The sequence below is a fragment of the Ochotona princeps genome, chromosome 2 (assembly GCF_030435755.1).
Source record: "Ochotona princeps isolate mOchPri1 chromosome 2, mOchPri1.hap1, whole genome shotgun sequence".
Taxonomy (NCBI): Eukaryota; Metazoa; Chordata; class Mammalia; order Lagomorpha; family Ochotonidae; genus Ochotona; species Ochotona princeps.
In genome coordinates this window covers 1,706,817-1,733,177 of record NC_080833.1, presented here as the reverse complement: position 1 = coordinate 1,733,177, position 26,361 = coordinate 1,706,817, and the positions used below count along the sequence as shown (strand labels likewise).

Genomic DNA, 26,361 nt, shown 5'->3' with positions numbered 1-26,361 from the left:
ACGGACGGATGCCTAGGTGGACGGCTGAGCGACACTGCGGCCTCCGAAGCGCTAGGGGCCGCCTTTCTCAAACATGGCCGCCGCCCTTGTGCGACATGGCCGCCTCGCCGTCAACCACGGCAGGACCCACCGCGGCCAGGACAGGCGGCCGCTCCGCCGGGGAGGACAGGGGCGCGCATGGACAGTAACCCTGCCAAACAGCGCGGCCCGGCCCGGCGCCCGCACCCTGATCCCGCAGGGCCCTGCGAGGCGCGCCCCGAACTCGCAGACTACGGGGCCAGCGCCGGGTCACGTGCCTGCGGTCGCCGGGCTGTGACGTCAGACGCCGCGGCGGCGCGTCCGGGTGCCGCGAGGGGTCGCTCCGCAGAGCAGCGTTGGGCAGGGCGCGGGCCGTCGCTCAGCCCCATGAGGAGCCGGAAGGTGAGGGTCCCCCGAAAGGTGGGGTTCCCGGGCGCTGCCCCGCTGTCGGGGCCTGGCCGAGGCCACAGGGAGCCTGGGCCGAGGGGCGCCCCTGCCGCACCCCCGCAAAGGTGGGGTTCCCGGGCTGGCTGCGCCCCCCAGGAGGGTGGGGTTCCCATCCAGGCCGTGCCCCCCGCAAAGGTGGGGTTCCTGGGCTGGCCGCATCCCCCTGCAAAGGTGGGGTTCCCATCCTGGCTGGCCCGTCCGTGCCCCCGCAAAGGTGGGGTTCCCATCCAGGCTGGCTGCACCAGGGGCTCTGCCCTACTGGGCATGGGGTTTGCAGGCGCCCAGGGGACTCGGCCTCCTGGCTCGGGGTGACCACAGGAGCTCACTCACTCCGGTGATGTGGGTAAAGTTGGGGTGCGGGGTCCCGTTTCCCTCTGTGGCCTGGGGAGACTTAGGGCTGTGTCTCCTGCTGCTGTTGGTCCGCACTGGGGAGGCTGCGGGGACCTGTCAGTCCCTCGTGTCCTCGGAGCCACACGACTTTATGTTTTTGGCAAATCTTCCATAGATTCATCTTGTCTATTATTTATTTTTTAGTAGATTTTTTTTTTTTAATTGAAAGACACAGTTACACAGAGAGAGGAGAGACGGATTCTCCTGCTGGTTCACTCCCCAAGTGGCCAGGACAGCCAGAGCTGAGCTGATCCAAAGCCAGGAACCTCTTCCAGGTTCCCCACACGGGTACAGGGTCCCAAGGCTTTGGGCCGACCTGACTGCCTTCCCAGACCACAAACAGGGAGCTGGATGGGAAGTAAAGCAGCCGCAGGTAGGGGATTAGCTTGCAAAGCCAGCACGCTCCGCCCCACCCCTTTATTTTAGCCACCCGGGGTCAGGCGTCTCAGAGAAGCTGCAGCTTGGAGAGCTGGCTCAGCTCGCGGCACCTGGCAGGGCCACACCACACTCAGGCCACTGCCTCTGGCAGGCAGGACCAGAGATGGGGGGACCCTGCCCTGCCATGGGGCATCTGAGGGACAGCCTTGTTCAGGACGGGGAGATGGGGTATCATCCCTGAGAAGTTTGTGGCTGCCCTGGAGCTGAGGCCCAGGCATAGCTGCCCTGTGAGCCACAGTAAGGAGCCCCCAGCAGGCAGGCCACACAGCAGGTGCGACCCCCAGCCCAGGAGCCCCTCCCCGGCCAGCCACACAGCAGGTGCCGCCCCCCAGCCAGGAGCCCCCCAAGAGGCCACACAGCAGGTGTTGCCCCCGGCCAGGAGCCCCCCAAGAGGCCACACAGCAGGTGTTGCCCCCGGCCAGGAGCCCCCCAAGAGGCCACACAGCAGGTGCCACCCCTGGCCAGGAGCCCCCAAGAGACCACACAGCAGGTGCCGCCCCTGGCCAGGAGTGCCTTCCTGGCCGGCCACACAGCAGGCCAGGTGCCTTCCCTTCCCACAGGTTGTAGGCCACTCTCCTTCCTTGGTGACATGCGCTGCCGCTCTCGCCAGCTCTGGGCGGCCTGCCTGTGTCACAGCCTGCAGCCACTGTCTCTCTTCCCTTCCTCTGTGTCCCTGTGTGCGTTTCTGGATCAGCTCTGTTTATTCCCCATGTCCTGCTGTCATTCAGGTGTTAGGGAGAGCTGTAAGGTGCACCACTTCCTACGTTTGGTTTGTTACCTTGCTTTGGATTCTGGGTCAGGTAGGGAGGTGGCAGATGCTATGGAATCGGACCTTGAGCCGGCAGTACTGCCGCCGTGGGGGGCTCCTAGCCGGCAGATGCGGGAGTAGGCCCGGGGCCACGTAGTAGGGGCTCCGAGCCGGCAGATGCGGGAGTAGGCCCGGGGCCACGTAGTAGGGGCTCCGAGCCGGCAGATGCGGGAGTAGGCCCGGGGCCACGTAGTAGGGGCTCCGAGCCGGCAGATGCGGGAGTAGGCCCGGGGCCACGTAGTAGGGGCTCCGAGCCGGCAGATGCGGGAGTAGGCCCGGGGCCACGTAGTAGGGGCTCCGAGCCGGCAGATGCGGGAGTAGGCCCAGGGCCACGCAGTAAGTGTCATCTTTCTTTCTGAAAAGTGCAGTGGTTCCTGCACATTCAGGATGAAGTAGAGGGGGCAGAGCCACTTGCTGCGGACCCCAGACTGTGATGGACCTGGGGGACGGGAGATGCCGCAGGGACCACGGGCATAGCGCCCAGGCATTAGGGCACCCCTGAGGCAGGGGCGTGGCTCTCTGAGCCCCGAGGTGACCTCATGGCTGTGAAATTGAGATGGTGGTTCCCAGGGTAGACTAGTGCAGGGCAGATCCTCCGCCTGACCCCAGGTGTCCTGGGAGGTGGGAAGGCTGGCAGTGGTGGTCTGCAGTGTCCTTCAAGTGCCCCACACCCTATCTGTGTGCCCGTGGCTGCACCACCACTGCCTCACCAATCCCGTGCTGTCCAGCTCACAGGTGAAGCACGGTCTTCGGCGCGCCTGAGAGCCCGAAGCTGCTCGGCCCCCACGCAGGATGCCACCGGTGCCACATCAGCCAAGACAGCATGCCAGGTGAGCCTGCGCCCCCCACAGCGGGCCCTGGGCTCCCGGCTCTGCCCTGTGCACGGCTGCAGCCTGCGCCCCCCACAGCGGGCCCTGGGCTCCCGGCTCTGCCCTGTGCACGGCTGCAGCCTGCGCCCCCCACAGCGGGCCCTGGGCTCCCGGCTCTGCCCTGTGCACGGCTGCAGCCTGCGCCCCCCACAGCGGGCCCTGGGCTCCCGGCTCTGCCCTGTGCACGGCTGCAGCCTGCGCCCCCCACAGCGGGCCCTGGGCTCCCGGCTCTGCCCTGTGCACGGCTGCAGCCTGCGCCCCCCACAGCGGGCCCTGGGCTCCCGGCTCTGCCCTATGCACAGCTGCAGCCTGACGCATTGTCAGGGAAACATGGCGCAGCCTCGTGTCTGAGCAAGGGATGGTGACAGCACAGAGAAGGAGCACCAAGCCCGGTGGGTCCAGAGGGCCTGGCACGACACCACCCTCAGCCGTAGGCTTGGAGGGAGAGGAAGGGTCCTGGGCAGAGGGATCCCCTCTCCCGGGCAGCCGGGGAGTGTGGGTGGCGGGCAGGCTGCGTGTGGCGGGCCGGGCCGTGGGGTGGGGGGGCCGGGTGCTGTTGTGCGGGACAGAGCCTTAGGTTGTTACTTGCGTGTTTGAAAGAGAGTGAGAAGCACATCACTGTCTCCTCCTGATGCCCAGTTACAGTTAGGCCAGGAGTCAGTGTGGGCTCCCATGGGGCAGCAGGGACCCCACGGGGCAGCGTGCATCAGCAGGAGGCTGGACCAGAAGCTGAGTCCAGACGTGAACCCAGGCTTTCCTGCTTGGGGTGAGGCATCCCATGTGCCCGCCCTGAGTGCTCTGATGACCTGTGCCACATCACCCGCCTGGCTGCTCTGGCCCTGAGCAGGAGGCCTCACCCCTGGTCTTCATCCCTGGGTCAGTCTGATTTGCCTTTAACGTCTCTTCCCAACAGACTTCCTTGTCACACAAGGCCATAGACAAACGATCCTCCAAGAAGTTCAAGTGTGACAAAGGCCATCTTGTGAAATCAGAATTACAGAAACTCGCCCCCAAAAATGATGGTGCCTCCTTGCCCAGAGTGGCACCCGGGACCCCTCCGGAGTGTGTGTTTGCTGCGGACAGTGCAGCGCTGTCGGGCCCCGTGGCTGATGCCACTGCCCACAAGGAGGTAGCCGGGCTGCCACTCAGTCCCTGCTCAGCCCAGACTGCAGACAACCCATCCGGGCTGCAGCCCGGGGCTGCGCACGGCCCCGAAGATGCCCAGGGCTGCTGCGCCCCCCAGGCCGAGCCTGGGCCGGAAGCAGAGGCTGCCCGGGCCCCAGGGCTGGTGATGGACAACAGTGTCTTCCTAGACGAGGACAGTAACCAGCCGCTGCCCGTGAGCCGCTTCTTCGGCAACGTGGAGCTCATGCAGGTGAGCGGCGCGCCCACGGGCTGCCCGCAGGTCACGTCTCCCCAGGCAGGCAGGGCGCTAACTTCACCGGCTCACAGGCGGAGAGTCAGCCACGGGAACGGCCTCAGTGGCCCCCACTGCAGTGGGCCGTCAGCCACAGGTGGGAGGGGAGCCCTCTGGTCACAGGGTTAGGGTGGAGAGCCCCATGACCACAGGATAGGACAGGAGCCACATGGTCGTAGGGTCAGGACAGAGCCCCGTGCCCTTCTGCTGAGGCAGTGCTGGGACTTGGTGGTCTTCACTGATCCTGGGGAGGGGAGAGGAGGACAACCCAGCCAGCTCCAGAGCTGATGGACAGTGTGGCCCCCAGGGTGCGAACCCTCAACTGAGGTCCTGTTTCCTTCCCCTCCAAGGACCTGCCGCCAGCGTCTTCCTTGTGTCCCTCCATGAGCAGACGAGAGTTCAGGAAAATGCATTTCAGAGCCAAGGAAGACGAGGAGGAGGATGGTGCTGACGGGTAGAGGACACGCTCGCCCGGTGCCCGGGAGGCGTCTGCCTGAGAGTGTAGTGAGGCCTCCGAAACCGGCCGGGCAGCACGCAGGGACAGCTGGGTGCTGCTGGCCATGCCAACGTCACAGCCTGTTCCTATGCGCATCCGAGATGACCCGGCCGGCTCCGAGACAGCTTTCAGTACGCGAGGCCTTAATGAAGACGAGCCCCTCCGCGGAAGCACGTCGGTTTTATAACATGCAGATGTAGTTTTCATTGTCTGAATTTGATCATTCATGTGATCCATGCCGTGCCAATGATTAAAGGACTTGCTTTTATTTCTGTATAGGAAGTTAACATTTGCCCTGGAAATTTTGCAAACTACTTATGAGAAAGAAATAAAATTATTTTGGAAATCATTTTCAAGAAGTCTCAGGTGTGAAACTGTTCCCGACAGCCAGGGAGGCGAGGGCTGGTGTCCTGCCGTGTCCCTGGTGTCCCTCGCGTGTGAACCCGCAGGAGGCTGCTGACCCGCTCCTGGTGGCCGCCACCTTGGGTCACAGGGCGCCTCGGGGCAGCTGACCCGGCTCCTGGTGACCGCCACCTTGGGTCACAGGGCGCCTCGGGGCAGCTGCAGGTGTTCCCAAGCTGGCCCGTCAGTGCATCGCACAGCCACCTCAGGTGTGTGTGTGGAGAGCTGCCAGCTGCGTCATCCTAGAGCCGGGGGGCTGGAGGACTTTACCTCCTGCTGGGAACACCTCCTTTCTAGAACAGGCACCTGGCACCTCCCCCAGTTTGGCCAGAGCAAGCAAAGGGCCATGTCTGAGGGGCACCTCAGAGGTGTCGGTCCAGCCTCCCGGTGCAGTGGCAGCTCCAGGGTTCCAGCAAGTTCTTCAGCCTTTGTGAGGGTGATCTGAGAGGAGCAGGTGCCGCCTGCCCTGCCCCTTAGTGCCCTGCTGGAACCCGTTTGTACCGGGGACTGTGCCCAGGGCCCCTGAATGTCCACACACCGGCCACCTCGTATTCCAGCGACGGCGAGAGCCCCCAGCCCACAAGCCCCCTCGGCTCCTGGGTGTCCTGGGTCTTAGCGTTCTCAGCCAGGGCAAACTTGAACCTGTCCTCAGAGTCTTTATCATGGGCCCCACTGCTGGCCTCAGGCAGGCCAGGAACACAACGTGTTCTAGGGGGTCGCCAGCTGTGCTAGGCCAGGGCCGGGGGTGGGGGGCAGCCCCCACTGATGGCCTTTGTGCTGCCAAGGAACCCGGGGTTCCCAGTCTCAGGACCAGAGACCGGGGTGTGTGTCCAGGCATCGGAACGCACGGTGCACAATGTGCCACCACCCGTGCTGGCCCTGGGCAGGGGAGGCAGTCATGCCCAGACACAACCCAGGGCGAGTCGGCCTGCTCCTGCCCACCACCCAAGGTCCTTGGATGCCACTTCAAAAGACAAAAAAGGCAGTGACCCCTCCCCGCGACGGTGACCGTGCGGGGACACGGCTAGCTACACTCCCTGCGGCTTGAGATGGACCCACTGGATGAGGTAATTTCCAAACCCGGGGCACACAAGGCTCCCGATTAGCAGGAAGCAGCCGCAGGAGAGACAACAGGACACCGCCAGCACCGTCCACAACGGGCAGGACCGGCAGGGGCGAGCGACGGGACAGGCAGGAGGCACGCCGAGCCACGAGCTGGCAGCCGCAGCTCCCATCCTGCGCCCCAGGGCGCACCCCTTGCAGGCCTAGCGAGGGGCGCCCGCTCCCCAGACAGCAGCTAAAAGCAGAAACATCTGCCCCGTTCCCCTTCCCGCCCCCTCTGGCCTTGAACGTCTGTGGTTTCCTCCTCACCTTGTAAATAAACTTCACAACAAAGGAGATACCTTCACTGCATTTTCTGATTCCACAACACATTGAAAATTAAGCTACAAAATGTATGGCTTGTAAAAATATATTTAAAATGTTATAAATGCCCATGTAAAAAATTCAAGTATTGGGGCCTGGTGTGATAGCCTAGTGGCTAAAGTCCTCACCTCACACGCTCCAGGATTCCATTTGGGCGCCGGTTCTAATCCTGGCTGAACCACTTCCCATCCAGCTCCCTGCCTGTGGCCTGGGAAAGCAGTCAAGGATGGCCCAAGGCCTTGGGGCCCTGCACCACGTGGGAGACCTGGAGGAGGTTCCAGACTCCTGCCTACAGATTGGCTCAGCTCTGGCTGTTGCAGCCACTTGGGGAGTGAATCAGCAGATGGAAGCTCTTCCTCTCTGTCTCTCCTCTCTGTATATCTGACTGTCCCATAAAAATAAATCTTAAAAAAATTTCAAGTATTATCAGATGCCTGACTCAGGACTGTCCCTCCCTGGGATTCCTGCTGCTGGCAAGGCCAGGTTTCCCACGTCCACGCAGACCCGCTCACCACACAGCCTCCGAGGCCAGCCGCTCGCATGCCCACGCAGCCTGTGAGGTCAACTGCTCCCACGTCCACGCAGACTGGCTGAGCACACAGCCTCCGAGGCCAGCCGCTCGCATGCCCACGCAGCCTGTGAGGGCAACTGCTCCCACGTCCACGCAGACTGGCTGAGCACACAGCCTCCGAGGCCAGCGCAGAGGGTTCGGGCTGAGCCGCAGCATGTTTCACCTGCAGAAATGCCTGTAGCCCAGCCTCATGCCCCATCGGCTACTCCCCCAGTCCTTGGCAGTGACTGTCCATGCATACGCTGTGTGGACTGGACATTTTGTCCTGGCCTCTCAAACATCTAGAAGTCTGGAACAGCCCAGGGATCTGAGCTGTCATGGCCACAACCATGGAACCGGCAGAGAGCAGAGACATAGGTAAGGCAGGTTAGACTCGCTCTGCCAGCCAGTGGCTGAGTGCAGCCAGGACGTCGCTGGAGTAGGGGTGCCACACCAGGGGGCACAGCCATGCGGCGGGCACGTCCTGAGCTCAGACCTCAGCACCTCGGCGACCCCCCAACAGGCTGCGGGCCCGGGCGGGCCGTGCGCGCCTCCGGCACTTCCTGGCGGGCCCTCCTCGCGGCCTCGACGCGCGTCTGTAGACCCTGCTGGGGTCACAGCTGAGCTTGTGGGTGGTCTTCTTGTGGCAGGCAATGTGGACCAGCTTCAGGTTCTCGGTGGTGAAGAGCAAGCTGTAGAAATACTGCCAGTCCACCTCCCTGCCGCCCGCGTCCTGGACGGCACCAGCCAGGGCGGGGACCACAGCGCGCTTCTTCTCGATTCTGCGGGCAGGATGGGTGCTGCTGCTTCCTGGGCCACAGGCTGTGTGCCCCGCTCCCCCAGAGCACAGCGAGGTCTGCCAGGCCCATGCGACCACCAGCAGCACCCGGGAGAGACAGGCCAAGCTGTCCTTGCAGCATGAACAACCCAAGCACCTCTGCCCGACACGCACCCCAGGGTCCCTCCCCGGGCCAGAACCGCTCAGGGTGGGCCCGCTGGCCTGGGCAAGGCCAGGCTGGGGAGGGGCGTGGCAGGTCCTGGACGTGGTCCTGTCCCCAGGGGTGGGCACTCACATGTGGTCCAGGTTCCACGTGCTGAAGAGGACACGGCTCTCCCTGTTGCTGTAGGGGTTGATGGAGTGTCGGGACGAGCAGTCGTCCACGTCAAAAGGACCCTGAGGACCGACAAGGGGAGGAGACCCCTGCAGCTGTCCACACCCGGGGAGCCAGGCAGAGCTACACTCCTGAGGGGACACCGAGCACCCCTCTCCCTCGTTGCCACGGACACTCCTCTGCGTTTCCAAAGAGGACAAATGAGGGGCCTGTGACTGTCATGTCGGTGCCTGTCGCTCCAGGCGGCCACAGGACCGCCATGCCAGCCTCCCTGAGCTTCAGGCGGCCACAGGACCGCCATGCCAGCCTCCCTGAGCTCCAGGTGGTGATAGGACCACCATGCCAGTCTCCCTGAGCTTGGCATTTCCAGGGCCCCAGCCAGCACCTGGCCAGCCAGACCCGCCCCCAATGAACAGCCTCTGCATTCACAGCCTCACAACAGCTCCCTATGGTCCCAACAAGGACACGGGGCTGCCAGGCTCAGCAGGCAATGCCATGGCCTCACCTCCCACACACGGTCAGTGGGCACACCTGGGCCACGGACCCTCCTCCCCGTGACGGGGCACATGCTCACCTGGCAGGAGAACCAGCCCTCCGGCGTGCAGAGCCGGCTGCCAGCAGCCGCCCCTCGGTCAAAGTAGCTGCCATTGTAGTGCACAGACCTGAGCTTCTGGCCCATGGCGCCCAGCACCCGCAGGAACTCCTCCCGGGCCTCAGGGTCCACCATGGTGACGTGAGAGCTCACCTGGAGACGCAAGGATCACACTGAGCCCGGATGCACCCCCCACCTGACACCTGGGCCCAGCCAGCCCACTGCACCCCCGGAGACAGGGATCACACCCAGGCAAGGGACCCAAGGACCAGCCCTCTGCGGAGAAAGAACACTCCCCTGGGAGGGTCACCAGGCTGCTGCTTGCCTGCTGAGCAGGAAGGGGTGAGGGGACCTCAGCAGCTCACAGCACCTGCCAAAGTGCTGCGGAGGCCAGTTGGCAGCCGGCATAGCCCGGGCCTCCCCACCCCCAGGGCAGGCAGCTGACCCAGCTATGCCCAGCCTGGTAGCTGGCACAGCCCGGGCCTCCCCACCCCCAGGGCAGGCCATCGTCTCAGCTATGCCAAGCTGGTAGCTGGCACGACCTGGGCCTGCCCACCCCCGGGGCAGGCAGCCATTATCAGCTGTGCTGGGGGAGGGGGCGCTCAGGAGGGGGCTCTCAGCATGAACAGCGCAGGGTGTTTATTTGGGGGAAATTCATGTCAAGACACAACAGAAAAATGAAGAAAACCAGATTTCTGGTCACAGCGGAGGCAACATGGCACCCCAGGCACAGGTGGCTGGCCTGGGGCTGCCCACACTGACGGGCACAGCGGAGGCAATGTGGCACCCCCAGGCATGGGTGGCTGACCTGGGGCTGCCTGAGCTCATGTCACAGCGAGTGACAGTGAGGCAGCAATGCCTCTGGTCCCCTGCTGGTTCAGCCTAGCAGGGCGGCCTGACCAGGAACCCTCAGGTGTCCAAAAGCCTGGGGACCAGGCCCTAGAGCCACACAGCTGGCACTAACACAGGCGCAGCCACCAGCTTTGTCATTACGGCAACATATTGGAGGGTATGACCTTGAGAGGAGAAAGGGTTTATTTAACCGGAGTTTTCAAGGTTCAAGTCCAGGACTTCACCGCCCCAGAGGTCTGGCCCCTGTGAGGGCAGTGGCTGACAATGGCAGAGTGGACAGAGGGAAGGCTGTACAGCAGGGCAGCAGGCAAACAGGCTCTGACGACCCTGAGAGCCACTGTCCAGGGGCACGCCCTGGTGGCCGCAAACCTCCCAAGAGGCCCAGCCAGCGCCTGGACCCACAGCTCTGTGCCGTTGACTGAAGCCCGGGGGCCAACTCGGCCAACCGCGAGCACCGGCCTCACCTCTCTCAGGTAACTCCGGATCCGGCTCTCACAGCTGTATCTCAGGTAGCTAGACTTACTCTGGAACCGTGATTCCAAGCCTGCCAGGAGGAAGAGACAACAGTGCCGAGTCCATGGGGCGGCCGGTGGCACTCCGGGCAGGGGCCCCCATGGAGACCATGATGGCCAGAGGCCCCACATGGCGAGACGGGCTCGGGGAGTGCAGCGTGTCTGGCCTTGACTTCCAGCGGCATCGTGCAGCTCCCAGGGCCTCTGCCCGCCACGCCCCGGCCCAGCTTGGCCTCCAACAGGCTTACAAGGCCAAGGGCAGCCCAGGAGGGGGAAGAGGCTCAAGCCCGGGTCCGTGATGCCGGCCCTCAACGGGAAGAGCTCTCAGGGCGGGCACCTGGGATCAGAGGGCTCGGAGCGCCACTTCCTGCTGCACGCAGAGGGGGCAGCAGCACCGGACAGCCGAGTCTCCAGCAGGCACGAGGCACGCTGGCCGTGGGCTTCCAGCTCCCTGGACAGCTGGGGAGCGCACCAGCAAACACCGGCACATTCTCTCTAATAAATGAACATTCCATTAAGAGGAAGACAGGCCCCCCAGCCGCCTGTGCAGCACACGTGAGCAAGGCTAACACACCACTCTCAGGGCCATGCTCTAACCACAGCCTAGAACCAGTAAATGCCAACCTGAGGGCGGCCCCAGCCTCGCCCCTCAGCAGGAACAGCACCTGCGCCCCAAGTCCTCGTGCCACACCTCGAGATATCAGGCTGGGATCTAACCTAACCGAGGTGTCCTCAATTCCCGAGAGCTTGGCCGTGCCCACCGCCACACCCCAAAGCCCAGCCCACACGCACCTTCAAACCAGGGCGGGTCCTCAGTGCGGTCCTCGGCTGGGATGTTCTGGCTGACGCTGTGCAGGAGGTCGGAGAGCAGCTTCCGCCGCAGCGGGGCCCGCTCAGCCGACAGAAGCTGCCGTGCTGCCGTGATGACCTCCGCGTGCGGCTCCTGGAACACGCTGAGGAAGCGGCTGATGTCGCTCACGTCTGCCACCCGTGGGGGACAAAGAAACGCACACGGTCCAGGACCTCAGGTCCCTGACCACATCCAAGACCTCCCAGTTCAGAGCTGAGACGGCCACAGCTCCCCCCCCCCCCCCCCCCGCAGCTGTGCAGGCCACGCCCATCTTTAGGTGCGCCCACCAAGGCAGGCGCAGGCAGCTGAGGCCGGGTGGGACTGTAGGCGTCCAAAGCCTGGCCGGCCCACCGCACGGACCCCTCTGGGCCTAAGCAGTGGCCTCTTCTTGGGACCTTCCTGGACACTTAGTCCCCCCCTCCCAGGCCCTCACAGAACTCCCCAGAGCAGGGATTCTCCTTGTGTGAACCGTAGTTCAATAAACACAAACCTCAATCCCTGCGGTCAGACTTCGCCATAGGGAGGAAACCACCAAACACAGGTGCCCTACTCTGGGTTTCAGAGCTCCAACAGGGGGTGTAGGGAAGAGTCTCCACGGGAAAGGGACAATCTGTGCATACAAGGAGGGATAGGGCTGGCGCTGGGCACAGTGGGCTAAACCACCATGGGGCGCCAGCAGCCCATAAAGGCACAGGTTTGAGTCCTGGCGGCTGCACTTCCAATGCAGCTACCTGCTGATGGCCCAAGTGCCCACAGCTACCCTCCAGAGTGGCGACAGCCGGCCCAGGGCACTGGGAACTCGTGGTGCTATCAGGAAGAGTGTAGCTGCTGCCCCCGGCGCCAGCGCCCACCTCCCGTGTCTTTGCCACTCACAGCCCAGCCAGCTCTGGCCCTCGGTGAGCAGCATAATCTCCGCATCGTCAGGGACACTGGGGAGGTAGTCCTCGCTCAGCTCGGTCCCATCCTCATACAGACACAGCCGGGAACCACGCTCGGGCAGCTGGGGGCGAGGCAGGGCAAGGCTGAGCCCCCACGTCCACCCCCGCGTGACACTGACCCCCGGCAACCCAAGCTCCAGCCCCCGGCCCCTGGACCACGACCCCAACTGCCCCAGCTCGGGCCCCCAGCCCCTGGACCAGGACCCCAACTGCCCCAGCTCGGGCCCCCAGCCCCTGGACCAGGAGGACCCTGGCCTCCAGACCACCCCAGATCCCCCCAGCCCCTGGACCAGGACCCCGGCCTCCAGACCACCCCCAGATCCCCCCAGCCCCTGGACCACGACTCCGGCCTCCAGACCACCCCAGATTCCCCCCAGCCCCTGGACCACGACCCCCTCCCGGCCTCCAGACCACCCCCAGATCCCCCCAGCCCCTGGACCAGGACCCCGGCCTCCAGACCATCCCAGATCCCCCCAGTCCCTGGACCAGGACCCCCCCGACCTCCAGACCACCCCAGATCCCCCCAGCCCCTGGACCAGGACCCCAGCCTCCAACCACCCCCAGATCCCCCCAGCCCCTGGACCACGACCCCCTCCCCCGGCCTCCAGACCACCCCAGATCCCCCCAGCCCCTGGACCAGGACCCCAGCCTCCAACCACCCCCAGATCCCCCCAGCCCCTGGACCACGACCCCCTCCCCCGGCCTCCAGACCACCCCAGATCCCCCCAGCCCCTGGACCAGGACCCCGGCCTCCAGACCACCCCCCGATCTCCCCAGCCCCTGGACCAGGACCCCGGCCTCCCGGCCACCTGGAAACGCGCGCAGCCCTTCCGCAGCAGCTCGCGGACGCTCCTGCCGGCCACCCCGAACTTGGTGGCGCCGTGCAGGGCGCGCAGCCTCACGCTCTTCGGTTTCTTGAGCATGGTTCGCTCGCCCCCGTCCGCGCGAGGACCGGACTGAGGAGCCGGAGCCGGGAAGCTGCGAGTCCCGCCCGTGCGCAGGCGCAGACCTGGAACACGGAAGCGACGGCGGCAGGCGGCATCTCGCTGCGCAGGCGCGGCGGGTCACGGCGGGGTCGCGCAGGCGCAGCACGGTCCGACCCGGGGCTGGTTGTCATGAGAGCGGCGTCCGCGGGCAGGGCGGAGGGTGCGCCGCCTCCCCGGAGCAAGCCCGGCCCGAGGCCCCCGGCGCTGCCAGGCGCGGCCCGGACACCACAGGTATCGGGCTGCGGGCCCGGAGCCGTGCGCGGGTCGCCAGCTCAGGCGTGGCGGGCGTGGGCCTCGGGGTACCGGACGTGGGCCTGGGTGACCGGGGGTGGACCTGGGTGACTGGGGATGGGCCTCGGGGTACCGGGCGTGGACCTGGGTGACTGGGGATGGACCTCGGGGTACCGGGCGTGGACCTGGGTGACCGGGTGTGGACCTGGGTGACCGGGGTGGACCTGGGTGACTGGGGGTTGTACCTGGGTGACCGGGCGTGGACCTGGGTGACTGGGGGTAGACATGGGTAACTGGGGGTGGACCTGGGTGACTGGGGGTTGTACCTGGGTGACCGGGCACAGGGGAGTGGACCCCGGGTGACGAGGCATGGAGGACGTGGGCCTCGGGTGACGAGGCGTGGTGGGCATGAGCCTTGGGTGACCAAGCACAGTGGGCGTGGGCCTCGGGTGACCAAGCTTGGCTCTTGGGTGACCAGGCACGGGGGAGTGGACCCCGGGTGACCAGGCGTGGACCTGGGTGCCTGAGCGTGGACCACGGGTGACTACGCATTGTGGGAGTGGGCCTTCGGCGACCAGGCATGGGTCTCAGGTGACTGGGCATGGGGGAGTGGACCCTGGGTGACCAGCCATGGACCTGGGTGACTGGGCGTGATGGGCATGGATCTCGGGTGACCAGGCGTGGCAAGCATGTGCAGGTGTGGGCTTCAGGTGACCAGGCATGGCAGCCATGGACACGCATTCACCAGGCATGGGCCTGGGGTGACCAGGCATGGCAAGCTTGGGTCTCACGTGGTTGGGCATGGGGGGTGGGGGAGTGGACACTGGGTAACCAGGCATGGTGGATGTGGTGGGCATGGGCCTCAGGTGACCAGGGGTGATGGGCGTGGGCCTTGGGTGACCAGGTGCTGGCAGGAACCCCCCCACCCAACCCCACCCCCAGGGGTCCAGGCCGGCCTGTCATTGGTGTCCTGCCAAGCTGCCAGTCTGAAGGACCTCTGGCCCTGACCCTGTGCCAGTCTTTTTTTTTTTTTTTTTTTTGATGTTGCTTAAGCCTCTGATTTTTTGAAACCCATCAAACTGAAGTGGTTACTTGTGTAACATTTCACTCTTACCAAGGCAACTGGAAACAAGGTTTGCTGTTGGAGGTTACTAAGTGGCCTTTTCGTGGATGGCAGATGACCTGTGGCCTGCAGCTCCCAACTGGTCCTCACTGCCCACGGCGCTCATGGCCCGCCTCGCTGTCAGTAGGGGCACTGACAGTGGGGCAGCCACCCACAGGAGTGCCCAGTACCCTTGTTAGCTGGACAGGTGTGTGTGTCTGCCTTGTGCGTGTCCTCCTCTGGGCGGGACCTTCAGGAAGGCTTTGTTTTGTTGTTGGTGGTGGTTGTCAAAAAAAAGAAAAAAGAAATTGAAATCCATGCATACAAGAGTTCTTTAAAAATTTTGTATGAAATGTACATTATGAAAAATGCAGATTTCAGAATTTTTGCACCAAATAAACATATCGTCATTCTGTTTCCCATGACCCTTTGAGGGCCTCATATAGGTTAGACCATTTCTAGGTTACGGGGGATGCCCAGTGGCTGTAGCGCCGTAAGGAGTTAGGACGGGCAGTCTGCACATGGGCAGTACCAAGGCAGAGGTGTCCTCGGGCTGAGAGCAGAGGCCGTGGGCGAGGCCGACTAGCCACAGGTGGCCTTTGTTGGGTCCTGTTGTGCTGGGGCAGCATCTTAACCGGAAAGCGGAGGCCTAAGGAAAGGAGACGGCTGTGGCTGTCTGGGGGAGAAGGGGCATCCTTGGGCACCAAGCTCTTCTTAGAAGACCTGTACTCTGATGTGCTGGGCGGCGGGGACAGGTGACAGGCCAGCGGAGCGGTGACTTTTGGCCTGAAGGACCCAGAAGTGCAGATCAGAAGAACGTGGGAGAAGCTGCCATGCTGGAATGCAGGGAGGCGGTGGGGGGGTGGCAGGGCTGCAGAGCAGTGGGTGGGACAGTGGGGCGGCGGGGGGGCTGCAGGGCAGTGGGTGGACCAGTGGGGCGGCGGGGGGTGCTGCAGGGCAGTGGGTGGACCAGTGGGACGACAGGCGGAGCTGCAGGGCAGTGGGTGGGACAGTGAGGCAGCAGGGGGGCTGCAGGACAGTGGGTGGACCAGTGGGGCGGCAGGGGGGCTGCAGGGCAGTGGGTGGACCAGTGGGACGGCAGGGGGGGCTGCAGGACACTGGGTGGGACAGTGAGGCGGCAGGCAGGGCTGCAGGGCAGTGGGTGGGACAGTGAGGCGGCAGGCGGGGCTGCAGAACACTGGGTGGACCAGTGGGACGACAGGGGGTGCTGCAGGACACTGGGTGGGACAGTGGTGCGGCAGGGGGGGAAGACCCCTCTCAGCCAATGCTTTGTGCTTTTTATTATGTTCTTGATTGGTTTGATTTTGCTTTTTTCTGGGAAACTATGATGGCCCATGTTAAACTTGGGGTAGAAATGACTAGAATCTTTAATAGCAAAGTGCTCTGTTTCTTAAGGTTAGTTTTTTGTTTACTTAATTGAAAGGCACAGAGAGACATACATCTTCCACCTGCTGACTCAATCCCCAACACTTCTGCCAGCCATGGTTGTGCCAAAGCCAGGAGGCTGCCAGGCAGTATGGGTCTCCTACGTGAGTGCCAGGGACCAGGAGCACCTGTTGCCCTCCCAGGACGTGCCTAGGCAGGGACTGTGCAGGCTGGCTAATGCCGGATGAGGACCCAGTCTCCCTTCTCATGAGGTACCACCCAACACCCTGGCTTTAGCTGGATGTCATCTACAAAGGGCTGCCTTCAGACACGTCCCGTTCCCAGGCCCCACCGGTCGGACACCGCAGCCTGCAGCGCGGGGGACGCAGCTCCGTCCGCAGCCTGCAGCGCGGGGGACGCAGCTCCGTCCGCAGCACTGGTCAAGCTTCTTGAGCAAATCTTTGGGAAGATTCAGCGAATGCCCTGGGTTAGAGGCATCAGTGCCGAGTGTTGAGCAAGACGGCGGAGTGCTTGCCAGGTGCTTGGGTGAGCCTCCCGCCTGGGAAGTGCATCTTCAGTGGCTCCCTGTCCTCGCAGGGACCCCGCTGCTCCTGATCAAAGGCCCGCACCTGCAGGATGCCCCACAAGATTGGATTTGTGGTCGTCAGCTCATCGGGACACGAGGACGGCTTCAGTGCCCGGGAACTCATGATCCATGCGCCCACTGTCAGCGGGTGGCGGTCACCCAGGTACAAGGACAGGCAGGGGCGGGCGGGGTCTGGAAGAGCTCCTGGTCCCGAGACCACCCGGCAGGGCTGCTGTGCGCAGTCCCATTCTGTGCCAGCTTGGTGTTCACTGGTTTTGTCCCCCTGCAGTGTGAACACACACTCCTTGGAACCGCGGGAGGGAGAGGGCTGACCTTGGCCTGCTGGGCTCTCTGACTGCTCAGACATGACACCACCCTTAGCCCAGGAAAGTCTCTTTCAAATCCTTCTTGAACATTCACGCATCTCTATAAAAAATACTTGCTTCTTTTTTTTTGAGAGTTTATCATTTTTCTGAAAGACATGGACCTGTGACAGGCTCTTTCCAGTCTTGGCGCTGACTCCGCCCACCACTCCCCGCAGCCTCGGCCCTCTGCCCTCCGCCCTCTACCCTCCGCCCTCTGCCCTCCGCCCTCCACCCTCTGCCCTGGCCCACAACTCACCACCCCTCTCCCTGTCCATGACCTGTCTGCCCACCACTCCCCTCGGCCTCTGCCCTCTACCCTCCATCCTCTGCCCTCCGCCTTCTGCCCTCCATCCTCTGCCTTCTGCCCTCTGCCCTCCGCCCTCTGCCCTGGCCCACAGCTCACCACCCTCTGCCTGTCCCTGACCTGTCTGCCCGCCCTCAGTCGCTGCCCCCTCCCTGTCCCTGACCTGTCCAGGTTCAGGTAGAAGTTACTGTTTATCCCCGACCCGTGACTGTGCTAACCTGTGTGACATTTTAGGTTTGGTCACGCACTGTCTTTCTTGATTCAGAAGGAAATTGCTAAAATTGAATATAAATCACATTTCAAATTGAAATGGACTTGCCTTTTTGGAGCTTTGAAGGCGACTCAACAAAGAGCACCTATTCCTGGTCAAGTGCTGAAGGAACTGAGCACTGAAAGGAGCAGAGCAGGGGCAGGACAGACCCCCAGCCCACACCGCTCCCTCGGGGCCGGGGGTCCTGCGGCAGGGCCAGGGCAGCCCCCCAGCACTGTGCTGTGAGCAGGGGCAGGACAGGCCCCCAGCCCACACCGCTCCCTCGGGGCCGGGGGTCCTGCGGCAGGGCCAGGGCAGCCCCCCAGCACTGTGCTGTGAGCAGGGGCACGACAGACCCCCAGCCCACACCACTCCCTCGGGGCCGGGGGTCCTGCGGCAGGGCCAGGGCAGCTCCCCAGCACTGTGCTGTGAGCAGGGGCAGGATAGGCCCCTGAGCCCACACCACTCCCTTGGGGGTGGGAGGCCCTGCGGCAGGGCTGGGGCAGGGCCAGGGCAGCCCCCCAGCACTGTGCTGTGAGCAGGGGCAGGGCAGGCCCCTGAGCCCACACCACTCCCTCGGGGGTGGGGAGCCCTGCGGCAGGGCCGGGGCAGCCCTCCAGCACTGTGCTGTGAGCAGGGCCCAGCCTGTGTCTTTCTTGGCACTGTGTCCTCTGACGGTTTGGGAGATTTTCATGGCAGACGCTGTTAGGTTAGAATACCGGGCCCACAGGAGGCTGTCTGCATGCCCCGCAGTAGCAGCACTACACCCCCGAGAAGGCTGCTTGGCTTCCCTGGGGACTCTGCCTGCCCCTCTGCCCTGCAGGCATCTCTGACAACCTCTGCAGCTTTGAAAGCTTAATGCTGGGCGCCATCAGGCAGCCAGCCACGCTTTCACATGGAGTTCAGGCTGTTCTCTGAGCCTGGGTGTTCTGCCAGCGCACCCACCTCACCTGTGCCCCACAGTGGACGCCCCTCCGCTCTGTGGATGCCCTGCCCCATTGTGGTCGCCCCGCCCCTCCGTGGATGCTCCACCCCACTATGGATGCCCCGCCCCTCCGTGGATGCCCCGCCCTGCCCCACTGTGGATGCCCTGCCCCACCCCTCCGTGGACGCCCCACCCCGCCCCACTGTGGATGGCCCGCCTCACCCCTCTGTGGACGCCTCACCCCTCTGTGGACGCCCCACCCCGCCCCACCCCTCCGTGGACGCCCCACCCCGCCCCACTGTGGATGGCCCGCCTCTCCGTGGATGCCCCGCCCTGTCCTGCCCTGCCTTGGACATCCCTGTCAGCCCAGTTGCTGCTCAGCGTCAAGTTTCCAGACTCACTGAGAGCTTTTCTTCGGATCTCCCCACTGGAAGTCGCTGACTGCAGGCATGGGGGATGCCAGCTGTGGCTTACAGCACAGAGCTGCCAGGAGTTGACCCTGTGACCCTGGTGTGGTCAGGTCAGGAGCCCTGGTGCTTCTGTCACATGTACCCCTACCAGCTCTGCATATGCACACGTGGCAGAGCGGGGGACTCAGGCCACGTGCTGGTGGGCTCCCTGCTACTCAAGGGCTTGTTCAGAGCCACTTGAGTGCCCATCGTAGTCTAGGGAGGAGAGAGGGTCCTGGAGCCTAGAGCGCGGGCAGAGGGAGAGGCTGAGAGGCAGGGGGAGGGCCAGGGCAGCAGCCTGGGCACTTGAGCAGGCCGGGGCTTTAGAAGAACACGGGCAGTTACAGGAGCTGAGCAGGTCGGGACCAGGAAGGAAACGTGTTTGCAATCCTGGGGCTGGGGGTGGCAGCTGGAGCAGGAAGAAGGGGCCAGCTGGTTTGTGACAGTTGCCTAGGCGCACCCAGCTCCTGAAGAGGGGTGGAGGGCCACGCCTGGACCCCTGGGAATGGGGCTGTCTGGAGTAGGTGTCAGCGGGAGGAGAGCGGTGGGAATACTGCAGGAAAGCCGAACACAGCCGGGGGGGGGACAAGGGACAGGCAGTCCTTGGGGCACTGCCACAGCATCAGGGGGTACAGAGGTGCCCTGTCTGGGGGCTCGCTCTCCAGAAAGTTTAGGGCAGCCCCTGAGCCCTCCCAGCCGGAAGGAGGCAGGTGTGGCCAGCAGGCAGGACCACGCACACCTGCCAGAGATGCTGGAGCCTTTCCTGACTGCTGTTCTGAGGCGCCACACAGCCACTGCATGTGCCTGCGCCGGCCCCAGTGCCAGCTGCTGGACATGGGCCAGTGCTGTGTTTCAGGCACAGTCGAGTTGCCTCAGCCATGGTTATAAATGGTGCTGTTAGATCTTGGCTGCCTGATACAGGTCTTCATCTTTGTATTTGCTGTGTAAACAAAATAAGGGGCTCCAGCCTGGGCCGCCATGCGGGCTTCTCCACGTCTGCCCTTGAGCACACCCGGCCGGTGCTCCTTAGGGACAGGACAGCTGTGGCCAGCGTCCGGTGCCGATGCAGCTCCCTGCTTATGGCCTGAGAAAGCAGCAGAGGCCAGCCCTCGGGCTTTGGCCCTGTGCCCTTGGGAAAACTCAGAAGAAGCCCTGGATTCAGACTAATCCAGCTCCAACCATGGTGGCCATTTGGGTAGTGAACCTGAGAGATCTCTGTCTCTCCCTCTCTGACTCTGCATTTCAAAAATAAATAATTGTTTAAGGGGAAAAGAAGAAGTAGCCTGGTGTCCAGGTCCTCACCCTGCGTGCACCAGGATCCCGTGTGGGCACCAGTTAGTGTCTCACTGCTCCACTTCCCGTCCTGCTCCCTGCTGTGGCCTGGGACCCTGCACCCATGTGGGAGACCTGGAAGAGGCTCCTGGCTCCTAGCTTCAGATTGGCGCAGTTCCGAACAATTTAGGCCATTTCGGCCGCTTGGGGAGTGAACCAGCAGATGGAGGATCTTTCTGTCTCTCCTTCTCTCTGTAAATCTGACTTTCCAAGAAAAAAAAAAGTAAGTCTTTTTTAAGAAGTCATGGAAAACAATTAAAATATAAATTTGTAAAAAGTACTAATATCTAAGGATGCTGGACACATGGTTTATCCCGAATTATTCAAGTTTTCATAAAAAATTCTGTGTCTCTCTTGCCTGTTATGTCAACTTTAAAAAAGATTGGTTGATTTGAGAAGTGGAGTAGTGGAGTTAGAGAGCAGAGAGAGGTCTCTGTCTTCCGGCCCACTCCCCAGGTGACTGCAGTGGCCAGGGCTGGACCTGGCTGAAGGCAGCAGCCACGAGCTGCTTCCGGGGCTCCCCCGCGGGTGCAGCAGCCCAGCCACGCGGGCCACCTGGGCTGGACGTGGGGCAGCGAGGTCTGAAACCTGCGTCAGTGTGAGCAGCCAGCGCTGCAGGTGGCAGATTTACCCACAACAGCACAGCTCCACCGGTTCGCTGCCCAAATGACCAGCCAGGGCCAGTAACTCAGACCTGGGGTGTCACATGGGTGGCAGGCCCATGCCATGGGTCGTCTGCTGTGCCACAGTCGCGACCCGGCATGGACAACCTGCCAGGCCGGTTCTGTCACGCAGTTTCAGTCCCGCTGCAGGCCATTTGCCGGCGCTGAAGCTCGTGCCACCGGGAGCCTGCAGCCCTGGCCGTGGAAGGCACGGGGAGTGGCGGGCTGGGCTGCGGCAGCGGCCACCTCAGCAGAGGTCGGTCAGAACAGCTGTGGTCCTCAGGTTTTGCCAGTTTCCACAAGAAATCGTCCTTCAGATGGTGGAGCGGTGCCGGATCCGGAAGCTGCAGCTGCTGGCTCACCAGTACATGATCGCGAGCAAGATCGAGTTCTACATCAGTGAGCGCCTGCCCGAGTACTTCGTGCCGCACCAAGCAGAGCGCTTTCGGAGACTTGGGTAAGACGGCTGCTACGGTTCCCGGCTCGCCTCCCGCTGGGCTCTCTCAGAGCTCTGACTGCGGGCTCCGCGCTGCTCCCACATTCCTCCCGCTCGGCTCACGGCGGCGGGATTTCTGGCTGTGCCGCGGGGCCGCCGTGGGCGGGGGCACGCCTCTTCGGGCCCCTGCAGGAGTGGGGCTGTTGTGCGGTTGCATTCTGCACGTGGCGTTCCCGTGAGCCTCCGCTGGGGCGGGAGCGGGCAGTTACTCTCCCGTCGCGTCTCCCTCAGCTACGTCTCCCTCTGCGACAATGAGAAGACGGGGTGCAGAGCCCGGGAGCTCAAGTCGGTGCACGTTGATGCAGTGGGGAGGTTTCTGAAGCTCATTTTCCACCAGAACCACGTGAACAAGTACAACGTGTACAACCAGGTAAGAGCCGTGCGTCCCGCCCCGGGGGCTGCGCTCGGCCAGCCCTGAGTGCGCAGGCGTCTCCGATGGCGCCCCGCGGAGCTGAGCCTAGGGCCTGGCTGGCGGGGCTGGGACGAGCGCTCCGTCTCACCCTTTCCTGCTGACTTGTCTGGCCAGGTCGCTCTGGTCGCGGTCAACATCATTGGAGAGCCCGTGGAGTTCTGCGAGGACAGCACTGCCGTGAGTCTGGGGGCTGTCCTCAGGGAGAAGGCGTCTCTGACAAGGGGGAGGAGGGAGTGACTGTTTCAGGGCCAAGTGTCGGTCCCCAACGAGCTCTGGTGTGTTGCCCTGGGCCTGGGCCTGGGCAGGGGAGGCGTCCCTCCTAGACGTGGGCCTGCGCGTGTGCATGAGACACATCTGTTTCTGCTTTGCTCGGAGATGCTAAGCAGGTGTTTGCTCCCCAAGTCTTCCAGAGAGAAGCTCCTCGACCACTACCTCGGGCACGGCTCAGAGGACCCAGCCCTGGAAGGGACCTACGCCGGGTAAGACCTGCCGCCTGGCATCCTCGGTGCCCAGCACCTCCAGTGGCTTCAGCACTTGAAGCCTCTTACACTTTGTGGAGCTGGAGTGCTTAGACTAGCTGTGCTGTTGTGATGTTAAACTCTCAGGAGCCTGAAGCCCACCCTGTTCTAGAACTTGAAGATCAGAGGTGATACTGAATCAGAGATGAGCAGTTAGAGGGGCATTGGGGTGAGGTGGTGGAGGGGCGTATGGGTGAGGGGGCTGGAGGGGGTGTTGGAGTGAGGTAGTGAGGGGGCATTGGGATGAGGTGGTGGGGCGCATTGGGATGAGGGGGCTGGAGGGGCATATGGGTGAGGGGGTGGAGGGGGCATTGGGGTGAGGTGGTGGAGGGGGCGTTGGGGAAGGTGGTGGAGGGGGCATTGGTGAGGGGGAGGGGGAGTTGGGGTGAAGGGCTGGAGGGGTGTAGGGGTGACGTGGTGGAGGGGGCATTGGGGTGAGGTGGTGAGGGGGTGTTGGGGTGAGGGGGTGGAGGGGGCATTGAGGTGGTGGAGGGCGTTGGGGTGAGGTGGTGAGGGGGCGTTGGGGAAGGTGGTGCAGGGGGCATTGAGGTGGTGGAGGGGGCATTGGAGTGAGGTGGTGGAGGGCGTTGGGGTGGCTGGAGGGGGCATTGGGGAAGGTGGTGGAGGGGGCGTTGGGGTGGAGTGGTGGATCAGCACTAGGGGCATCCTCCCTTAGGGGTGTAGGGTTGAGTCCTGTCTTGGCCTCCGCTCCAGCCTCTGTCAGCCTTGCCTCCTGGGAGACAGCAAGTGACGGACGGCCCGAGGGCTGGGGTCCCTGCTGCGCACAGGAGGTTCGCAATGGCCTCCCCGACTCCCAGCTTCCACCTGTCGCAGTCCCAGCTGTTGCTGGTGCTTGAGCAAACCAGAAAATGCAAGATCTCTTTGTCTTCTCTAAAGATTATTTTTATTAGAGGAGCAGACTTAAAGAAAAGGAGAGACAGAAGGTTCTGTGCGCTGGCTCACTCCCCAAGTGACTGCAACAGTGCAGCTCGCCAGGAGCGAAGAGCTGCCGGTCTCCCACGCAGGTGCAGGTCCAAGGCTTTGGGCCGTCCTCCACTGCTTTCCCAGGATGTAAGCAGAGAGCTGATGGGAAGGGTACTCCAGGACACAAACCAGTGCTCATGTGGGAAGCTGGCACTTTCAGGCAACAGGTTAGCCAGTTGAGCTATTATGCAGGCCCCTAATCTCTTATTTTAAAAGTTATTTAGTTAACTGAAAAGATTATTTACGCATGGAATTATTTTTCTGAGGGCACAATCATTGTTAGCCTACCACTTAATCCTTTGCGTGGAAACCCGGTCGTGGTGGCTCTCTGCCTGTCATGTTTGGCAGAGGTAGTTTGGGGCTGGAGCAGAGCCTGAGCCCAGCACGTCGCCCCTTGGGCCAGGAGCTGGGTCATCCTTGTGTCCCCCCCACCTCCTGTCTTGCAAGTGGTGTGCGCTCATTTCGTTCAGATCCCAAGTGCCTACCAGCAGGGCCTGGCCAGGTGCCTGCGCTGTGCATGCCTGGCGAACCCCAGGACGTGGGTGTCGGGACAAAAGCTCGTCCTTCGTAGGCAAGGCCCAGCAGCCGGCACCCTGAAACCCGTCGCTGACCTGTTGGGGAGCAGGGACTGTCTCCAGCACCAAGCCCTGGGGCTCCCTGCTGCGTGCCACCTCGTGGCTTGCACTAGCTCTAGGATATCCATTGCTTTCTAGGAAATCAGACTACATCTCTCCACTAGACGACTTAGCTTTCGACATGTACCAGGATCCCGAAGTCGCACAGATTATCCGCAAGTTAGATGAGCGGAAGAGGGAGGCAGTGCAGCAGGAGCGCTACGATCATGCCAAGAAGCTGAAGCAGGCCATGGCCGACCTGCAGAAGGTGCAGTGGGGAGACAGGCCGTGGCCGACCTGCAGAAGGTGCAGTGGGGAGACAGGCCGTGGCCCACCTGCAGAAGGTGCAGTGGGGAGACAGGCCGTGGCCGACCTGCAGAAGGTGCAGTGGGGGGAGACAGCCCTGTCATGCCCGTGCAGGATTTCTGTGTGTGGAAACCAAGGAAGGTTTCCCACAAGCTGTGGTGTTCGTGTGAGCTCGGCGTCTTGGTGGAGTCCGCCGCAGGGGAAGCAGGGGCCTCGCTCTCAGAGCTGGGAGGACGGACCACCCTCAGAACTCACTGGTCCACGGGTGCCACCCCACGCGGGGCAGCCTGTGTGAGAGGTGGCCAGGCTGTGCCTCCCCCACCCTGCACTGTGCCCCTGCCTCTGGGCCACACAGCAACGGCCCCAGGCCCTCAGGTGTTACTCGCTACGGTTTTCTTGCCCTTGTGAGAGGATCCCCGTGGGAAACACGGAGTCCCATCTGTGCCTCAGGTGGGCGAACGGCTCGGGCGGTACGAGGTGGAGAAGCGCTGTGCTGTGGAGAAGGAGGACTACGACCTGGCCAAGGAGAAGAAGCAGCAGATGGAGCAGTACCGCGCAGAGGCGTACGAGCAGCTGCAGCTGCACAGCCTGCTGGACGCCGAGCTGGTGGGCACATGGCCTCGGGCAGGGCCTGGGCACAGCGAGCCGGGGAGGCCTTCTGCCTGCGGGCCCTGAGCGTAGCGCAAAGGCTGGTCACACACGGGCGACAGTCACAGCGGGCAGCAGCTCTTGAGCCGTCCTCAGGATGCACAGCAGAGCTGGGGAGTGGGGAGGTCAGAGTCAGAAACACGGCGGCTCCAGCCCCTTCGCAGGAGTCCCTTCCCCACCCTCCCATCTCCCAACTCTAGTTAGCTTCGTCGTCCCCCCTGCCTGAGACAGGCCTGATCCTGACAGGTTCTGCGTCCTGAGCTTTCGCGTCTTGGAAACTCCTACAGGCAGGTGGCACCAACCCCACTCAACAGAGCTGGGAGGTGAGGCCTGTGCCACACGTTGGTGAGGAAAGCTTGGGCCTGGAGCTGAGCTGCCCCGGCCACATGCACGCCTTGGCTGTCACTGCATTAGCCAAGGCAGCTCCCCAGCCCTGGGCTTCGGTTGTCCCATTGGACTACAACAGCGAGACCATCGGTGTGCAGGCTTGGCCTGCCATGCCCAGGAATCGTGGCCACCGTGCCAGGGAATCGTGGCCACCGTGCCAGAAATCGTGGCCACCGTGCCCAGGGAACGTGGCCGCCGTGCCCAGGGATCGTGGCCGCCGTGCCCAGGGATCAAGGCCACCATGCCCGGGAATCGTGGCTGCTGGCTCCATTTGCCTAGGTTGCTGTTGGGACTCTACAGGCACAGGGTCTCACGGTGCTGGGTTTACCACTGGCTGTTTGCCTCCAGCCCACAGCTTCCTGCCAGCTGGCCTGCCCTCCATGGGCACTTGTGTGGACATATTGCTGTGCCCTGTAGTGACTGGTACCTGCAGGCTCGTGCATACCCTGCTTTCAGGGACACAGGTGCACTTGCCCACATGAGACGTGGAGAGACAGCTGAGGGCAGCGGTGTGGCTAAACAGGACTTGAGTCATTCTCTGTACAGGTTTTCCACTGGGCTAAAGCCTGTCCACTTCCACGGCATTTCTAAGTGCCAGGTGTCTGTCACTGGTGGCTAAGTCAGGCATGCCTGGCATGCTTGGCACGTTGGGAACCACATGCCCTCTCTGTCCTCTAGATGCGAAGACCTTTGGATTTGCCTGTCCAGCCCCTAGTTCGTTTGGGCAGTCCCCGCCACCAGAAACCAGTGCCCTCACTACCCCAGCCAGAGGAGAGAGTGCTGGAAAGCCACTTCGCAGAGCCTTACCTACAGGAAAAGCCAGCGTATTCTGCCCCCGCTTCCCCACAGCATCCTGCAGTGGCCCAGTTACCGCCAGCCACGAGGCCTCCTGCCAGAAGCAATGTAAGTAAAGCTGGTCTGCGTGGAGGTGGCAGGTGCCTGCTGGGAGGGCCAGGTATGGCTCGGGTACACAGAGACACAGGCAGGGCCTGGTCCTGGCCTGCTCTGCCAGAGCGAGGCAAGGCATGGATGTCCACAGTGCCCACTGCCCTGGCCCAGCACGCCCAGCCTTCCTGTGTCCGCTGTCAGCCTGTGGTTTTACACATCTGGTTGCTTGCAGCATTGTCCCAGGAGCCAAAGAGACTAGGGTGCCTGGTACTTGAGGGGCCACTACGGTCACAGTGCCTGGTACTTGAGGGGCCACCTCAGTCACAGACAGGGCTGTGCACGGTGAGCACTCCCACCACGCCCCTGCACCCTGTAGAACCAGTGACAGAGCACCAGGCTCCAAGAGCACTGTGG

General features: G+C 63.1%; 3 protein-coding genes across 3 annotated transcripts in view; 2 read left to right on the top strand and 1 right to left on the bottom strand.

Moving 5' to 3' along the window:
* The first annotated feature begins 394 nt into the window (after positions 1 to 394).
* C2H1orf174 (chromosome 2 C1orf174 homolog) lies at positions 395 to 5,232 on the top strand. The gene is made up of 4 exons (XM_004596141.2): positions 395 to 420; positions 2,830 to 2,931; positions 3,884 to 4,345; positions 4,738 to 5,232. Exons 1-4 carry the CDS (start codon positions 406 to 408, stop codon positions 4,843 to 4,845), a joined length of 687 nt encoding a protein of 228 aa, XP_004596198.2. The 5' UTR covers positions 395 to 405; the 3' UTR covers positions 4,846 to 5,232.
* Positions 5,233 to 7,750: 2,518 nt separating this feature from the next.
* On the bottom strand, positions 7,751 to 13,137 carry DFFB (DNA fragmentation factor subunit beta). Its single transcript, XM_004596142.2, has 7 exons — positions 12,926 to 13,137; positions 12,052 to 12,178; positions 11,121 to 11,309; positions 10,281 to 10,360; positions 8,947 to 9,117; positions 8,334 to 8,434; positions 7,751 to 8,042 (listed from the first exon to the last, which is right to left on the bottom strand). The coding sequence occupies exons 1-7, from the start codon at positions 13,037 to 13,039 to the stop codon at positions 7,751 to 7,753; spliced, it is 1,074 nt and encodes a 357-aa protein (XP_004596199.2). The 5' UTR covers positions 13,040 to 13,137.
* A 44-nt stretch (positions 13,138 to 13,181) lies between these two features.
* The window catches only part of CEP104 (centrosomal protein 104), a 32,081-nt gene continuing 18,901 nt past the window's right edge, over positions 13,182 to 26,361 (top strand). The window contains exons 1-9 of the mRNA XM_004596091.2: positions 13,182 to 13,333; positions 16,419 to 16,570; positions 20,978 to 21,151; positions 21,422 to 21,560; positions 21,717 to 21,779; positions 22,005 to 22,081; positions 23,818 to 23,986; positions 24,475 to 24,630; positions 25,738 to 25,962. Of these exons, the coding sequence (XP_004596148.2) occupies positions 16,458 to 16,570; positions 20,978 to 21,151; positions 21,422 to 21,560; positions 21,717 to 21,779; positions 22,005 to 22,081; positions 23,818 to 23,986; positions 24,475 to 24,630; positions 25,738 to 25,962 (1,116 nt within the window). The 5' untranslated portion in view covers positions 13,182 to 13,333; positions 16,419 to 16,457. The remainder of the gene's footprint in view (positions 13,334 to 16,418; positions 16,571 to 20,977; positions 21,152 to 21,421; positions 21,561 to 21,716; positions 21,780 to 22,004; positions 22,082 to 23,817; positions 23,987 to 24,474; positions 24,631 to 25,737; positions 25,963 to 26,361) is intronic.